Source organism: Ictalurus furcatus, chromosome 3 (genome assembly GCF_023375685.1).
Source record: "Ictalurus furcatus strain D&B chromosome 3, Billie_1.0, whole genome shotgun sequence".
Classification (NCBI taxonomy): domain Eukaryota; kingdom Metazoa; phylum Chordata; class Actinopteri; order Siluriformes; family Ictaluridae; genus Ictalurus; species Ictalurus furcatus.
The window spans coordinates 30,745,292-30,761,655 of NC_071257.1; the positions used below are offsets into that span (position 1 = coordinate 30,745,292).

General features: G+C 39.2%; 1 protein-coding gene and 1 long non-coding RNA gene across 4 annotated transcripts in view; one reads left to right on the plus strand and one right to left on the minus strand.

Moving 5' to 3' along the window:
• Positions 1-16,364, minus strand: part of fam13a (family with sequence similarity 13 member A) — an 87,972-nt gene that overhangs the window by 54,446 nt on the left and 17,162 nt on the right. For all 3 annotated transcript variants that reach the window (XM_053622003.1, XM_053622002.1, XM_053622005.1), the window contains exons 7-8: positions 15,354-15,446; positions 8,143-8,351 (exon numbers count right to left, since the gene is read on the minus strand). In XM_053622003.1, the coding sequence (XP_053477978.1) occupies positions 8,143-8,351; positions 15,354-15,446 (302 nt within the window). The remainder of the gene's footprint in view (positions 1-8,142; positions 8,352-15,353; positions 15,447-16,364) is intronic.
• Positions 4,358-16,127, plus strand: LOC128606047 (uncharacterized). Its single transcript, XR_008385623.1, has 3 exons — positions 4,358-4,601; positions 9,587-9,696; positions 13,223-16,127. It is a non-coding gene; the product is annotated as an uncharacterized LOC128606047 (long non-coding RNA).

Sequence of the window (16,364 nt, forward strand, 5' to 3'; positions counted from 1 at the left end):
GAGTGTGTCTACTGTTGTGAATTACAAGCTGGAAATCCTGCTTACATACTACCATAGTGAGAGAACAATGGCATCTTTCAGCTGAATTCTTGATTCTGATTGGATTCTGAGATCATTTTTTTGTATGTCTTATAAACTTCAAGAGAGAGGGTGAAGGAATGCTTGTTTATAAATAGATAGATAGATAGATAGATAGATAGATAGATAGATAGATAGATATATAGATAGATGATAGATAGATAGATGATAGATAGATAGATAGATAGATAGATAGATAGATAAAAATAGATAAATGGATGGATAGATGGATGGATAGATAGATTGATAAAGATAGATGGATGGACGGATAGATAGATAGATAGTTGGATGGATGGACGGATGGATAGATCGTTAAAGATAGATAGATATAGATGGATACATAGATAGATAAAGATGGATAGATAGATAGACAGATAGATAGATAGATAGATAGATAGATAGATAGATAGATAGATAGATAGATGGATGGATAGACAGATTGATAAAGATAGATGGATGGATGGATGATAGATAGATGGATGGATGGATGGACAGATGGATAGATAGATAAAGATAGATAGATATAGTTGGATAGATAGATAGATAGATAAAGATGGATAGATAGAGGGACAGATAGATAGATAGATAGATAGATAGAGATGGATAGAGAGATAGATAGATAGTTGGATGGATGGATGGATGGACGGATGGATAGATCGATAAAGATAGATAGATATAGATGGATAGATAGAGAGATAAAGATGGATAGACAGACAGACAGACAGACAGACACTGTAATGTAAGTGATAACAGTAACTAACTTTTTTCATTGAAGTTCCACAACATTAAATGTAAGAAGATGAAACACTTCTGGCCATGTGGTTTTAGGAAAATCATCAAATTTGCAAAGGTAACAGTAATCCCGCTTATTCAATACTATACAGTGTTAACGTTTGTTGATAACATTTTCCTTTGACTTCTCTATCCTGCATTCCAGTATAAGGGCTTGTCATGATAAGACTGACTAAGCTTCCTGTTTAGCACCTCTCCTGCCTGAGTAGACACTTAAACCAAGCCACAAAACATCAGTGCACTTTTCTCTTTACATGTAATATCTGCAGGAGCCTTGTCCTGAACTAGTAACCCTGGCTGTGTGTGTCATCATGTTAAACTTGATCTGTCCCACCGATATAGTTGGGTGACACACCACAGGCAGTGTCTCAAACATCCAGCTGGTCTTTTCATTCGTTTTTCATTCGTTCAGTCTTCCTATACATCATACCATAAGCACCTGCATCGGTCTCACCCGAAGAACATTAACATAACCTAGTTCTCACAGACACCAGATCAGTTATTCCCCCCAGTCCTACCCTGACGTTTCACAGCGTTGCTTAGTTAAGCGTTTTCCCTGCGTGCACACACTTGAGTCAGCATTCAAAACACTCGATGATTAGTCATTGAGTTGAATTACGTGTACAGCAGGCAAGAAAACAAAAACACTGAGAAAGAGACTGAAAAATAGAGAAACTCCTTTATTTATTTATTTTTAAAAAGTTTGTAGAGAAACGCCATTTTCCCACAGTTCTCAGTGATGTAGATGTGGGTCAGTAGATAGCAGAGTTGCTAGAGGATGTTTTCAAAGGTTCAATTTATTTCGTTACAGTGTTTGTTTAAATTTTTTATTTAGTTCGTTTGGTTTAAGGTCAATAATAATCACCAATGGGGTGGTGTGATGTGACCCAATGCAAAGCATAGAGTTACTCTTACCATCATTGTGCCTTAACAAGACATCCCGAAATGTTTTATTCCTCTTATACAACAGCAATTTGCCAATATTTCCATTTTTTAAAAAATAAAATAATGACAGATCATACTTTTAAAAAATATTTTTATAGATAAGTTTAATGTTGTGGAACATCCACGTTGGTTCCTGTTATCACTTCCATTATAGCAGCAGCTATGAACACGTGTTCCCTCATCAGCCTCTATTTTTTCTCTCTCGGAGTAAATAAGACAGAGAACGCAGCTTATCATGTTACCAAGAAACAGCGGACTGCAAACCCCTCTATCCTGAGGAAGTTTCCGTGTCAGAAAACTTCAAGTTACAGCATTACCACTGACCAATACAAAGCGCTGACACTGGAGACTCCTTCCAAAAATGGTCTCATCGTAGAAAACTTAGTAACACCATATCAATATCTATTTGAAGTGTATATATTTGAATAATATTATGAATATATCACATTAAAGGTTATAGTTCTGAGGGTTTTAAATATTAGTACCCTCAATACAAATATAAATTAATCAAATCATCAAAAGTCCCTGGGTAAGTGGTTACTAAAGAAGCGATGACAAATTAGAACAAGCACATTAATATGAATGTTTGCGCTGTTACAGAAAACTACTTTCATCATCACTTTCTGACCAATCAGAATCGAGAATTCAACAGATATGTAGTAGTATTTAATACATTTAAAGGAAAACAAGTGCGTGTGCATTGATCTGCACGTGCTCTAAAAACAAATGCATTTTGTTTCGCAGGACGCTGTGCTCTTTATTCTTCAGCGTATATTGAGTGGGGGTGCAAATCAGGTAGTGACGCCATTCAGTCTGTTCAGCTGTGATTAAAGCCAGAAAGATGATAACTTCATCGTGGCAATCCAAGGGCTTCGTCCCTTTCATGTCAAGAAAATGCACAGTTCACCTTGATGTCTTCATCTCAGACAAAATCAAAACAAACTGAACTAAAAGAAAGTTGAGGGGAAAAAATTTGCTCCTCACCAAACAAGGGAGATGTGAAAGCGCTGTCAGTTGCACGATGGTTACATCATCTTTTCTCATCTATACACAGCAACCCAGTGATTTATCAGCGTGATACACTGTTTTCCTTGCTGTGGTCTCAACAGTCTTATACCACAGAGATGTTTTATTTAAACCATGTCTATCCATTTGTAGTATTGGTAATATGTATTTATGCAGAAAGTAAATAATGTTTTCAGGACGTTATATAATTCAAATCACTTATTCTCTCACGTACGAGGGCACAGAGTTAGCGTTACTGACAGATCTACAGATGACATGTCACTTTCGGTATTACAGATTGTTCACACCTCCAGTGGTAGCTTGATGTCCTGGAACATCAGATGCACTGAGCTAAGTGAGAAATGTGCCAAAGGTGAAGTCTAATGTGCATACACCACCTTAATGTGTCACACAGACGTGCTGATTCAACCCTTATCCATGGCCGGATATGTTCCTATGTTATTTAGCACGTGGAGTGAATAAGCTGGGTAGCGCTCTGAGCTGATGCTGCTGATGCAGCGTCCAGTCATAGCTACAGAACGTGAGAACAAGCTCAGCTGAAACACATGAGAAGCTTGTGGTTATTTCGGGGAATCAAGGCTTATTTGATATTTGATGGGTGTATAGGGTGTACTTTGTGAAGGTATACTTGACACTTATCCAGATGCATATGCACTACTGGGGACAATATTTTCAGTACGCCAATCCCATTTCCAGTAACCAGGCTATCAGTCACACATGCTGTCAACACACACCAGGAGAACACTGGCAGTTAGCCAAAAAGGTTTTATATCAGTGGGGAAGCCCTGGCACCTTAGCTAACGTCTAGCTAAAGGTCAAAGGGCACAACTCGGTGCAACCTAACCTACTTCAGTACTGCATGTCTGCAAGATCCAGTCTGGACCAGATGAGACAGGAGATGTCCGGTTTCTCAAGTACCATTGGTAATGAGAAAAGGACACTCAGTGTAGCATGGGAACGATTTACAATAGGGCCCAGAGCTTGACAGTTGGGTGGTGGTAGTAATAATAATAATAATAATAATAATAATTATTATTATTATTATTATTATTATCCATTAATCCATCTTCTATACCGCTTATCCTACAGGGTCACGGGGAACCTGGAGCTTATCCCAGGGAGCATGGGGCACAAGGTGGGGTACACCCTGGACGGGGTGCCAATCCATTACAGGGCACAATCACATACAACACATTCACCCACTATGGACACTTTGGACATGCCAATCAGCCTACCATGCATGTCTTTGGTCTGGGGGAGGAAACCAGAGTACCTGGAGGAAACCCCCACAGCATGAGGAGAACTTGCAAACTCCACACACACAGGGCAGCGGTGCAAATCGAACCCCCAACTCTGGAGGTGTGGGGCGAACGTGCTAACCACTAAGCCATGTGTTCCCTATTATTATTATTATTATTATTATTATTAGTAGTAGTAGTAGTAGTAGTAGTAGTAGTAGTAGTGTAATAATAATAATAATAATAATAATAATAATAATAAAATGTATTAACTTGGACTTGTCTTGGTTTTGGAAATGGTCTTGCTACAGTAAATGTGGTCTTGGTCTCGGCTGACAGTTTGTAAAAAAATAATGCTTGTGTTGTGTTTCTTTTTGCATACACACAGAGCAAATCAGCCTAATCACTGGCTTAATACTCGAATGAAGCTGAATAATTGAAGCAAAGGCTTGGCCTCAAATAAGAAGAAAGTGAAGAAGAAGAAGATGATGAAGATGTTGATGATGAGGATGTTGATGATGGGTATGTCATTTGGACTAAAAGTGCAAATATACTTAACTTCACCCTGCACACATGCACACACACAACTTCTATGCAATTGGTACTGTTCACTCGCCTGCGTACCTTACGTACATCTGAAGGATTAAAAGTGGTGTTCACTAGATGGCACATCCCGGTTCATCTAGTTTCCAACTCGAACTGCTCTCACAAGCTCTGTTTCTCTTTAAAACTTTCTGCTGTTGGCGTAATTGATGTCGGAGGTCTGCGTCTCAAATCGAAAACCCTCACCGTACATGTAAGAATATATATGACTAATTCAGTAAAGGACCCAGTATCACATGGTGCTATGCCGCCACCGCGATTTATGCAGGTATTGCACCATGCGGTCGTGTTCGTTGCTGTGGACGTGCAAAAGCAACGCTCCAAATGACCGCAGCGGCCATCTTGCATACACGCATGCATAGTTAAAAGCAAGTACAAATCAGCCTTACAAATATTTGGAGAGTATTGTGTGATTTCCTGAGTGCACTAGACATTACAGCTTGTTTTCATTATCAGAAATCTGATCATTCAGGAACCGATGTCTAATCATTCAAAAAAAAAAATTATTCATAAAATTCCTGTTATTAAACCTTTTCGTATGAACATAAGTATGTGTAAATGCACCAACGAGAACTCAAAGCTGCAAACTGGCAACCAGTGCTAAACTTATAAAACATGAGTTACAGGAACACCAAGCGTGAGGTGACCCAGGAAGTGGACAGGGAAGGAAAAGGACCTGGAATATATAAACACTGCAAGGTCTATATAGGTCCTCATGTAATACAGTAGTGTTTAAAGCCATCAAAACAGCCATTACTCCATCCCACAGTGCAATTTCCAAACATTTTATAACACTATCTATACAGTATTGATGGTTTATCGGAAGAAATTCAGAGTAGGAATTTCACTATGTAGTGTACTCAGTGGTTAAAGGCTCTGGTTTAATGCTCAGAAGGTCAGGAGTTCAAGCTCCAGCACTCCAAAGCTTCCACTACTTGGCCCTTGAGCAAGGCCCTTAACCCTCAACTACTCAGATGTATAAATGAGGTAAATGTAAGTCGCTCTGGATAAGGGCGTCTGCCAAATGCCATTAATGTAATGTGATGTAGTGTAACTGAATGTTTTACTGGGCTAAATAACATGAGCGATAGGACAACAAGTTTCAGAACCAGAAATGACGTCTCCCTTGCTCTTTTAGCATCTTGTTCTGCCACATTACTTTTGCTTCCTACTTTAAGAAATGACTACAAAGTCATCTGCATTTTTCGCCATATCCAACATGCGCGAGCATGTGACTGATTACGCAAAGATGCTATGATCATTAGTCACCAGTTGGTCATCATAGAAATGAGCCGAATGCTTGGTTGGAAGGGGGGTGGGGGGATGGTGGGGGTGGGGGGGGGGCGGCTGGGGCTGGGTGACACATACAGAACGATCGTTCTGTAAAATGATTACATTTGTATTATGAATATTTTAGTTCATTTTCCATTTAATTTCCTTTCATTAACAGGAAAATAAAGCTGAGGAAGTGCCTCATCCTTGAAACCCTGTTCCTAATGTCACTTATTCCACACATTTATTTCTACATTATGCACTGGTGGTTAAAGATGAGGTGAGGAGGTTTGGGAAAACCCATCAGATGGCTGAATCCTAGCAAAAATGATGTTTTAGTTCTGATGGTTTTAGTCAAAATTGGCCTTTTGTTAATCTGCCTATAACCCTTTTTTTTTTTTTTTTTTTTTTTTTACACCTCATCTTTCTAAACCATACATACTGTATATTTCTCCAAAATGGTGTGTAAATGTTTTTATTTACAATTTAACCTTACCTAATGTTTCACGTGAATGTTTTTTTTTTTCTTCTTCTTCTTTTTCTGGGCCACCACACGTTTAATATTATAATATACTGAGATCTGTGATCAGAAATATGATCTGTGCTCTTTATTAGCTTAGTGTACAACCTCAATTTATGAAACTGCAGCAAATAAATGATTGCTTTCGCAGCCATTGAATCAGAACGGTATCAGATGACTAAATAATATATGCTATTCTACCACTTACCAGTGCTCAGAATAATAAATAGTAAAATTCAGTTTAAAAATGAATCTTATTATGATCAGGATTAAGACGAACAGCTATGACACAGAGTTAAACCCTTTGATTTGATACATTTATATAAAACTCATGCACATGTAACATCACCAGTCCTTCAAGTAACCAACAAGCCGTTTGTTTCATTGTCTCGGTTCGGACGAGGACTTATCTCTGTGGCTAACTCTAATGCTCCCATGCTAGCAGTGGCAGTACACACAGCACGACATCACAGTGCATAGCTGTTGTGCTGCTATTCCAGAAGACACCTGATCTCCACAGCTGATCAGCTTTCAGCTGCTTATAATATGTATGCCTGCCATCTGGGTGTTTATAGCATGCTTTTAACTATGCAATGATAGCAAAACAGCAAGTGGATGCTCGGCAAAGCTAAGGAAGGAGGCAAAACAGCACCATACAATCCATTTGTAATCATGTAGCCCTTTGTGCTTATCTGAGAACAGCTTCTTAAAAGTAGTGTGGTGGGGGAAAAAAAAACAAAACAAACCCATGCTGTCCAAAAAGAGGACATGATCCTGAATTAGCAATAACAGTCATCTTGTACTTTTACTGTTACTGTTACTTTACAGCACCCATATTTATTTTCTCATTACTGCGTTTATAGGCCTGCCATTAACTAGAAAAGAACTTTGCCCAATAATAAATACTCCTGCTGTGCCAGAATCACTGCACGAAAGATAATAAAAATTCTAGAAACAAAGACAAAACACCAGCTGGTGACAGAATCAGCTAGTCATCTTTCAGTTTTAAGGCATTATAAATTTTTAAAAATCCAACAACAACCTATTATTGAGACGCAGTCTTTCTACTGTGTAAAAGAAAGCCTTTAGGTCGACAAGCATGTTCTGTACTTTTAGAACCACAAGGGCGAGTTGTGCTTGGAACTGGATTTGGTTATGAAGGTGGACGCTTGATATGTGTCGTCCTTTGCGTATCCATACAAATAAAGAGTCTGATCATGATCATGTTTACTTTGATTACATGATTTCTGTTTCCAACAGCGGCTATATGAAGTTGAGATCCATCTTTTCACACTAAGGACGACTGAGGGACTCGTACACGACTATTACAAAAGGTGCAAACGTTCACTGATGCTCAAGAAGGCAACATGATACTTTAAGAGCCAAGGGGGTGTAAACTTTCGAACAGGATGATCGGTGTAAATTGTTAGTATTTTGTCTTCTGGCATCTGAAGGGCAGTATTAAATGAAAAAAAAAAAAAAAAAAAAGATCTTTAAACAAAATAATAACAATTTACACTGAGGCGAGGGGGACATTTACTTCCAGGAGGTATGCACTGCTGGAAGCGTGATCTCAGGAGTATGTCTTCTCTCACTAATCTAGGGTATTATTTACAGTATGTATAGTGCAGACACTGTTAAGTAATAATACGATTAGCACACACTCACTTGCTCACATTGTCCATGCTCCCGATGGGGCTGAGTTTAGGAGGGTTCAGATCCATGCTTTCGTCGTGAGAGCTCCAGCCCAGGGTGTGGAGTTGAGATTCGGCTCTGTGAACTGGAGGCTGGGATAAATGTCTGGAGAAGGGAAGACCTGTCGAAGGAACAGGCTGGGGTACTGATTTCAGTGTTGTTTCACCTATCACTCTCTTCACCTGAGAGAGAGAGAGAGAGAGAGAGAGAGACATGCATGAGCTCAAACACTCACTAAAGCTGATTTTACACTGTGCCCTAACCTAAACATGAGGCTGGTGCTTGTTTTTGTGCAAGCCACCCACTCCAGGATTCCTGAACTAGATGGACGTGCTAGAATGAGGAAGCGGAAGCAGCAGATATTTCTCGTACCCCGTGAAACGAAATGCACCGTAATCCTGAAGCAGTTGAATAGAAAAGTCTCGTGAGGATGAGAGCAAAATCAACTTTCGGCTGTCCTCATTGTCTTCCAGTGAATGGAGCTTAGTGATGATAATAGCGATGCTAGCTTCCACGCAACTCCTGCTGTCTAACTACACTCATGTATCTCTCTAGTCTAGCCCAAATCTAGACCATTGGTTTGTGATGCAAGAGCTAATTACACGGCATTAGCCTTCTGACCCCCATACCATACACGAAAACAGGAAGAGCAGCCCATTTGACTGAAATCTCTATTAAACGAGGAGAAAACTCACAAGATAAACAATGCCAGTGCAAAGTCAGATATCAGACAAGACTACACACAAATACATGAATACTTAATGCTATAATGTTGTTGATTAAAAAAAAAAAAGTAAAGCCTTTTAGTTTTTAGAAACTGGAATGGAGGCGAACAGTAATGTGTTAATCATACACTCACTTAGTACTCACTACTAGTAAATCTACTCAATTTTACTCAGATCTTACTGAAATGACCACTACAGTGGTCGGCCTGTGGAAATGTGTCATCATTAATACAGTTCAGGTTAGTTAAGAGGTGACTGAACCTGATCTGATAAAATCTGTGGACGATGCAGTTTGTATGATTTCATGAAAATGCACAAACGTAAACTCCACCCCCAACTCTAACCATAACCGTAGCTGTAGCTTTTGATTCTGGCAAACTGTTACAAATTTCACAAGCGCCAGATCATGTTGGGTGACTCGAGGTTTTTGAGAAACTGAATTTAATACATTAAGTATGAAACAATAGTCTTGTAGATACCAGACAGTTGCACAACTACTGCTGTAATAAGTAAAGCAGGAAGTTCTACTTTGGCACATTGTTTGAACATGAGATATAATAACATTCATGCGGAACGGATAAAGGATTGCAATTCTATATTGTTTAACTAAAAATGATATGTCCAACAGTTGTTTTGAGGCATTGTGTGACGTGTGATTTTGTCTGATGATTGTCTCGTTTTGTGGTATTCAGGCTTCAACACTGCAAAACCATAATCATGAACAAACCAACGGACTGCATTCCATCTCATGCTCACCAGTACAACTCAAAAAAGAAGTATTTTAAGTTTCATTAAAGCTGCTGTAAGTAACTTTTCAATTTAAAAAAAATATCTAACCAGATGTTACATACTGCTGCTTTAAGTGCTTTACGTAACTGTATGTAGGGCTTTGTGTGTTGTGCTTGTGTGCCATTGATACATTACTCAAGTCCTGGACTTTGACTATTTAGTAACCTGATTTAGACTTGAGACTCGGCTTGGACGTTATCAGCCTGAGACACTAGATAACTGTTGGAATGTATCTGAAATATTTTCCGATCCAATCAGTTGAAGTATCTTATTCCATGTGTTAAGTGACATGATTAAGATTTTGAATATTGCATCTCTAACATTTCACGTGACTTGGCAAAAGAAGTGAGACAGCTGACTCGGGTACTAAGAGGAAGTCAGTATTAGATCAGTGTCGAGTTTTGACTGATGCACAAAGCTCTGATATGAGCGTCATATTGAAAATTGATTGGCTATAACACTGATAATGGCGTAATATTTTGCTTTAAGCAACACGTACAGTTAACGTGCAGGGTTAATTAAGGTCTTGTTCATTTCTTATGACTTATAATGGTTTATTCACTGAGTATTAGTCTTTATTCATCGAGACATGTAATACTACGTAACTGGGGATTTGTTATGTAAACAAGACTAATGATTGCATCGTTAGCTGTTATAATGAATTAATAACTTAAATTGACATCTTCTTCGTCGTACTGTTCCATGGTAGACCATTAAGTTCCAGGTAGCGTCACATGACTGCAGTTTATGGCTTTAAGAGCTAATAAAAGCTGAATAAATCAACCATACTTTATTTGCCTTCAATACTCTAAAGGAGAAGTGACCAAAAAGTGACGTGTTCTGATGATCACAACTAATAATGCAATTATAATTCATTTTCACCCGGCAGGTGTCCAGTCCTGTAGCAATACATGTCTTTAAGAATAAATTCTAATGCATAGTGTCTAATTTGAGCTTTATCAAACAATGAACATGGCTTTAATTAAATCCTTCTGTATGTTCCTTAATACAAAGTGTTAAAATAATATCATACTGAATCACAGCATATGGATATAAACGGATATATAGTTTTTTTTTAATGCAAAGATGAACACAAAGCTAGTACTGGAATAACTGTATTATAAATAATCTGAACAATAAAAATGTATATTTATTTGTACAATAATCTCCATCCAGTTTCAGTGCTATTCCAGTGGTTATTTTGTTTTGCTTTACAAGCAATTAATGAGCATCGTCCTTTAAACTGTGGCCTATAGACACACACACACACACACACACACACACACACACACACACACACACCTAAAATTAAGGGAAGTTGTAAAACTGTTAAGGGAGATTGTAAAACTCTCAGCCTCTACTTCCAGGTCTTAAGAAATCTAATTTAAAAAAAAAACGTGAGGTTCAACTTCTGTGTAGAAAAAAAAAAAAATCTCTGATACAAACTGCCTACGATTGTCCCCGTTTAGCCTTCAATATCTTCACCATCATTTGTATCAATAATAGTTGTGAATCTTTACGGCATGACCTTGAATTATAAAGCATTACAGCCACTCTCAAGGTTAAGAAAATGTGAGTAGTAAATAAATCCATAAAGCCATATAAAATCTTTTTCTTGATAACGATTAAGCAGAAAAATTATCGGGTAGCCTTGGAAACTTTAAACAGCCTTGGCTGGTTGTTGCGATTCACGCAACTGTGAACTCAACTTATGGAATAAACACAACAGGGCATGCTGTAAATGGAAAATAATCAACCTTCCACGTTAACAACGATACGTCTTTCTTTGCACTTTTTTTTTGTATCTGCGTATTATTAGGTTTCAATTATGTAGATCGTCCACCATACGAGTTCCAGTGTGAGTTGTTACTATAGAAATGATACCATATTAGAACGAGAGCGTTTGTATAAATTTGAATTATAGCCACTACTACTATCAGAGCTGCTGTTATAGAAAATTAATCAACACCTTCGGACAAATCAGATTGTAGAATTCAGCGCCACGCAGACAAAGAAACATAATTCAGGACATTTTTATGTGTATAGCTTCCTGTAGTGTTTGATTGCTAGTGTTGACTGGAATCATTCTGAGGTGTGTTTTCGTTGGGAATGGGGCTGGACAGATGGGACCAAGTCCAAATGCTGAATTATGACTGTAATGTGCGTGGCAAGATACAAGTGTGCATACTCATCGTGTTTATTGTGGGCAAAGCAGAAATCGTGCTCTCGGTCCATAGGATAAGTCATCATACAGGCAGGAAGCATCAGCAAAAGGATCATCCATATTCATAAAGGTAAAACAGGTCTGAGGTCAAAAACGACAAACATGAAACTTGTGCGCTTGGAAAATGAATGAAGGAAATAGGCTCAGAGGCGCACGTGCATGGAACGAAACCTCGCAAAGACACAGTGAAACATGAGGGTGTATAAATACATATAGTAATCAGGAAACTAATCGAGAACAGCTGGATACAGTCAGGATGATTACACATGGCAACACGAACGTGAGGAGACAGGACCAGGAAATGAAAAGAAATGAATGTCACAATAAGAGTGGGGATTTGTGACAATGACAATGCAGATATGTTGACACGTCAGTGCCGGAAATGGCGTCCAACTACACTCCGGAATGACGGATATATATATATATGAGGCGTTCAGACTGAGCTGTCACTGTTGGGCCCTTGAGCACAGCCCTTAGCCCTCAACTGCTCAGATGATAAATGTAAGTCGCTCTGGATAAGGGCGTCTGCCAAATGCCATAAATGTAAATGTAAATCTTACTAACTGGGCGGCTGTGGATCAGGTGGTAGAGCGGGTTGTCCATTAATCGTAGGGTTGGCAGTTCGATTCCCGGCCCACCTGACTCCACATACCGAAGTGTTCTTGGGCAAGACACTGAACCCCAAGTTGCTCCCGATGGCAAGTTAGCACCTTGCATGGCAGCTCTGCTACCATTGGTGTGTGAGTGTGTGTGTGAATGGGTGAATGAGAACCAGTGTTGGATAAAAGCGCTATATAAGTGAAGACCATTTACTAACCACACACACCTGTTCACAATAACAGACCACAGTATATATGGACTTCCAACCAACACTTGTTGGTTGTGCCCTGCGATTCTCTCCACTCGTTACCAAGCCTTTGTATGTGTTATAGTCTACCTGGTTGCAGATCTTCTTTAGTGCTTGTTAGTGTTTTGCCTAGTTTATGTTGTTTGCTCATTTCCTGACCGCTGCCTGTTTGTTTACCACGTTGCTGCAATTAGTATTCTCCACAGTGTTAGCCTGACGGTTTTACCATTCATATTCTGCAATCAAACAACCTACGAGACTATGTCCAGAACAAAGAGCAGCTTATAATTCAGTCATCTTACTTCTTTCGTTTGTTAAGAAACTTAAAAATAAAATGTAACCTAAATAACCCAGTTCCACTTGTGCTACGTGCTGATTTGAATGATTTCACGGACCCCTTAAGCGAGCTCCTCAGCTGGAGCTGGTCTTACTTTTCACAACCATCTCACCTTGCTTTTTTTCCATCAGCATTTCCCAATCGATCCACTGCCCTGATTATGAGTTACTGCAATGATGTCCTGCGGGTGTTATCTAGGGCAGCTCAGCAAGATGAGCTCTACACCGCCAATCTAGGTAAACAGTTTTAGATTTCAAGCCCTGTATGAAAACACGGCGTACGCTGGTATCTTAGCAAGGTGGTCTAAGATGTTACGAAATAGCCGATTTCTCCTTTTTTCCGAAAACAGCATCAAAGTCATGTGAGCAGTCAGCAGGTGTCAGAGCCTGGGCAGAGCATTAAAGCAGGAATGATAAGCCTAACAGACTGATGGGAAGGGGTTTAAATAAAACTAGATAGCTCTCACTGAACACTACAAAGAAACCATTTCAACGTGCTTTAAATAGGCTCCTGCGCTCACAAAGTTTCGATGAAAAGATCAACGTGATTTGTATATCAAGCCGTGGCAAGAGAAAAGGTTCTTTCAATATTCCTTCAGTCGGAGTCCTTCAGCTGGAGGAATATTTTGCAGAAAATTAGGTTAATTGGCAACAGGTCAATAATGTGATTGGGTATAAAAAGAGTATCTTAGAGAGGCGGAGTCTCTCAGAAGTAAAGATGGGATGAAATCTGGATGGAAGCAGATGTTGCTCTAAAACCTGTTTATACCTTTCAGCATTGATGATGCCTTTCCAGATGTGCAAGCTGCCCATTCCATATGCACTAATGCACCCCCATACTATCAGAGATGCAGGCTTTTGAACTGAGCGCTGATAAAAAGCCGGATGGTCCCTCTCCTCTTTAGTCCTCTTTAGTTTACACTACATTTACATTTACATTATTCATTTAGCAGACGCTTTTATCCAAAGTGACTTACAAATGAGAAAATACAAGCAAAGCGATATATCAAGCAGAGAACAACACAAGTAGTGCTACCATACAAGATTTATAATTGAGTTCTAGAAGAAGCAAAGTGCGCAGAGTAAGGTTTTTTTTTTTTTTATGGGTTAGTTAGGTGTTCACGGAAGAGGTGGGTCTTTAGCTGTTTTTTGAAGATGGTGAGAGATTCTGCGGTCCGGATTGAGGTTGGAAGTTCATTCCACCACTGAGGAACAGTGAGTTTGAAGGTTCTTGAAAGGGACCTTGAGCCACGCTGAGTAGGTACTGCTAAGTGTCGGTCGTTGATTGATCGCAGATTGCGTGAGAGAACGTAAGCCTTCAGGAGAGTGTTGAGGTAGGAGGGTGCTGTTCCAGAAAAGGTCTTGTAGGTGAGCATCAAGGCCTTGAATTTGAGGGGTGTGACATGGGTTTAGAGGACGCGACGTCCATGGTTTCCAAAAAGAATTTCACATTTCGATTCGTCTGACCACAGAACAGTTTTCCACTTTGCCTCAGTCCATTTTAAATGAGCTTTGGCCTAGAGAAGACAGCAGCGTTTCTGGATCATGTTCACATACAGCTTCTCCATTGCATGATAGAGCTTTAACCAGCGTTTGTGGATGGCGCGGCGAACTGTGTTCACAGACAATGAGTTCTGGAGGTGTTTCTGAGCCCATGCAGTGATTTCCACTACAGAATCATGCATGTGTTTAATGCAGTGCCGCCTGAGGGACCGAAGATCACGGGCATGCAGTATTGATTTTCATCCTTGTCCCTTGCGCACAGAGATTTCTCCAGATTCTCTGAATCTTTTGATGATATTATGTACTATAGATGATGAGATATTCATAGTCTTCGCAATTTTACATTGAGGAACAGTATTCTGAAATTGTTCCACGGATTGTAGATGCAGTTTTTCATAGATTGGTGAACCTCTGCCCAGCTTTACTTCTGAAAGACTCTCTTTTTATACCCAGTCATCTTACTGACCTGTTGCCAATTAACCTCCAGCTGTTGCCCCGTCCCAACTTTTTTGAGACGTGTTGCGGCCATCAAATTCAAAATTACCTTCCTTTTTTTTTCCCCTAAAAATGTTACATTTATGCAGTTTAAACATTTGATATGTTTTGTATATTCTAGTGTGAATAACACATGGGTTTATGAGATTTGAAAATCATTGCATTCTGTTTCTATTTACATTTTACACAGCGTCCCAACTTTTTTCGAATTGGCATTTTAAACGGGAAGTTCACACATGAATAAAACACACACAAAGACTGTTACCTTCTTTTTTCTTGGCATGGGTACTGGGGCTTCTAGGCTCAATTCTTTTTCTCTCGGTGAGACCTTGTCCTCGACTGCACTGCTCCGTGTGGCCTGAGAAAACAGGAAATGACCATTGCCAGATAATTAATAGATCTATGAGTCAATAAAAGTCAGCAGCAATGGACCTTTGCATCCTGACATGTTTGGCTATAAACATTAACCATTACAAAATGAAACAGGAAGTGAAACATGGGCATTGCAGAAATTAGAATGCCCCCAAATTATACAAATATGGATTAAGAACTAATAGGAAAGAGTTTTATTCTTCTTATATCATGACAATCTACCAATGATTTTAGTCCATGCATTAACAATGTTCACGGCATTATATGTTTAAATGTTATTTAAAACGCTTGTGTCCACGTTATGGCTATCCCGTGAACAGCTTCTCCCATCTGAGCTATGGACCTCTCCATCTCTTTGACCTCTTTGCTTCTCTGACTAATGACCTCTTTATCTGATCACTGACTTCTGGTGGACAGCCTTCTCTAGGCTCACAATCACAGTTGTGACTTAGTCTTTCCATTTTCAATAATGGATTTAATGGTGCTTTTCACGATGTTCAAAGTTTTGGATCATTTGTTTTATAAGCAAATGCATATGCAAGGCACTGCAAGTCATAATGCGTGCTTGTCTGATAATTAACTTGAATTTAATTTTGCATTTGCAACACTGTAAAAAAAAAAAAAAAACATTCTGCAGTCTATATTAACACCTTCTTTATATACCCTTTGATAGACACAAGGCACAAATATTAAAGCGTCCAAGAACAAGAAGTTGTGGTTATAGCTTGGCGGTTTAGCCGAGCTCGACTAAATAAGGCAATGGCGCAGGTTTAGCATACACAAGATTGCAAAATATCCAAGAAGTAAAAACTATCTGTTCCTTTTCGATTTCTAAAAATACTCTATGTAAACAAGCCTATTTATAAGCTGCACAGATCTCGCCCTGAAGGGTCATACTTCACAG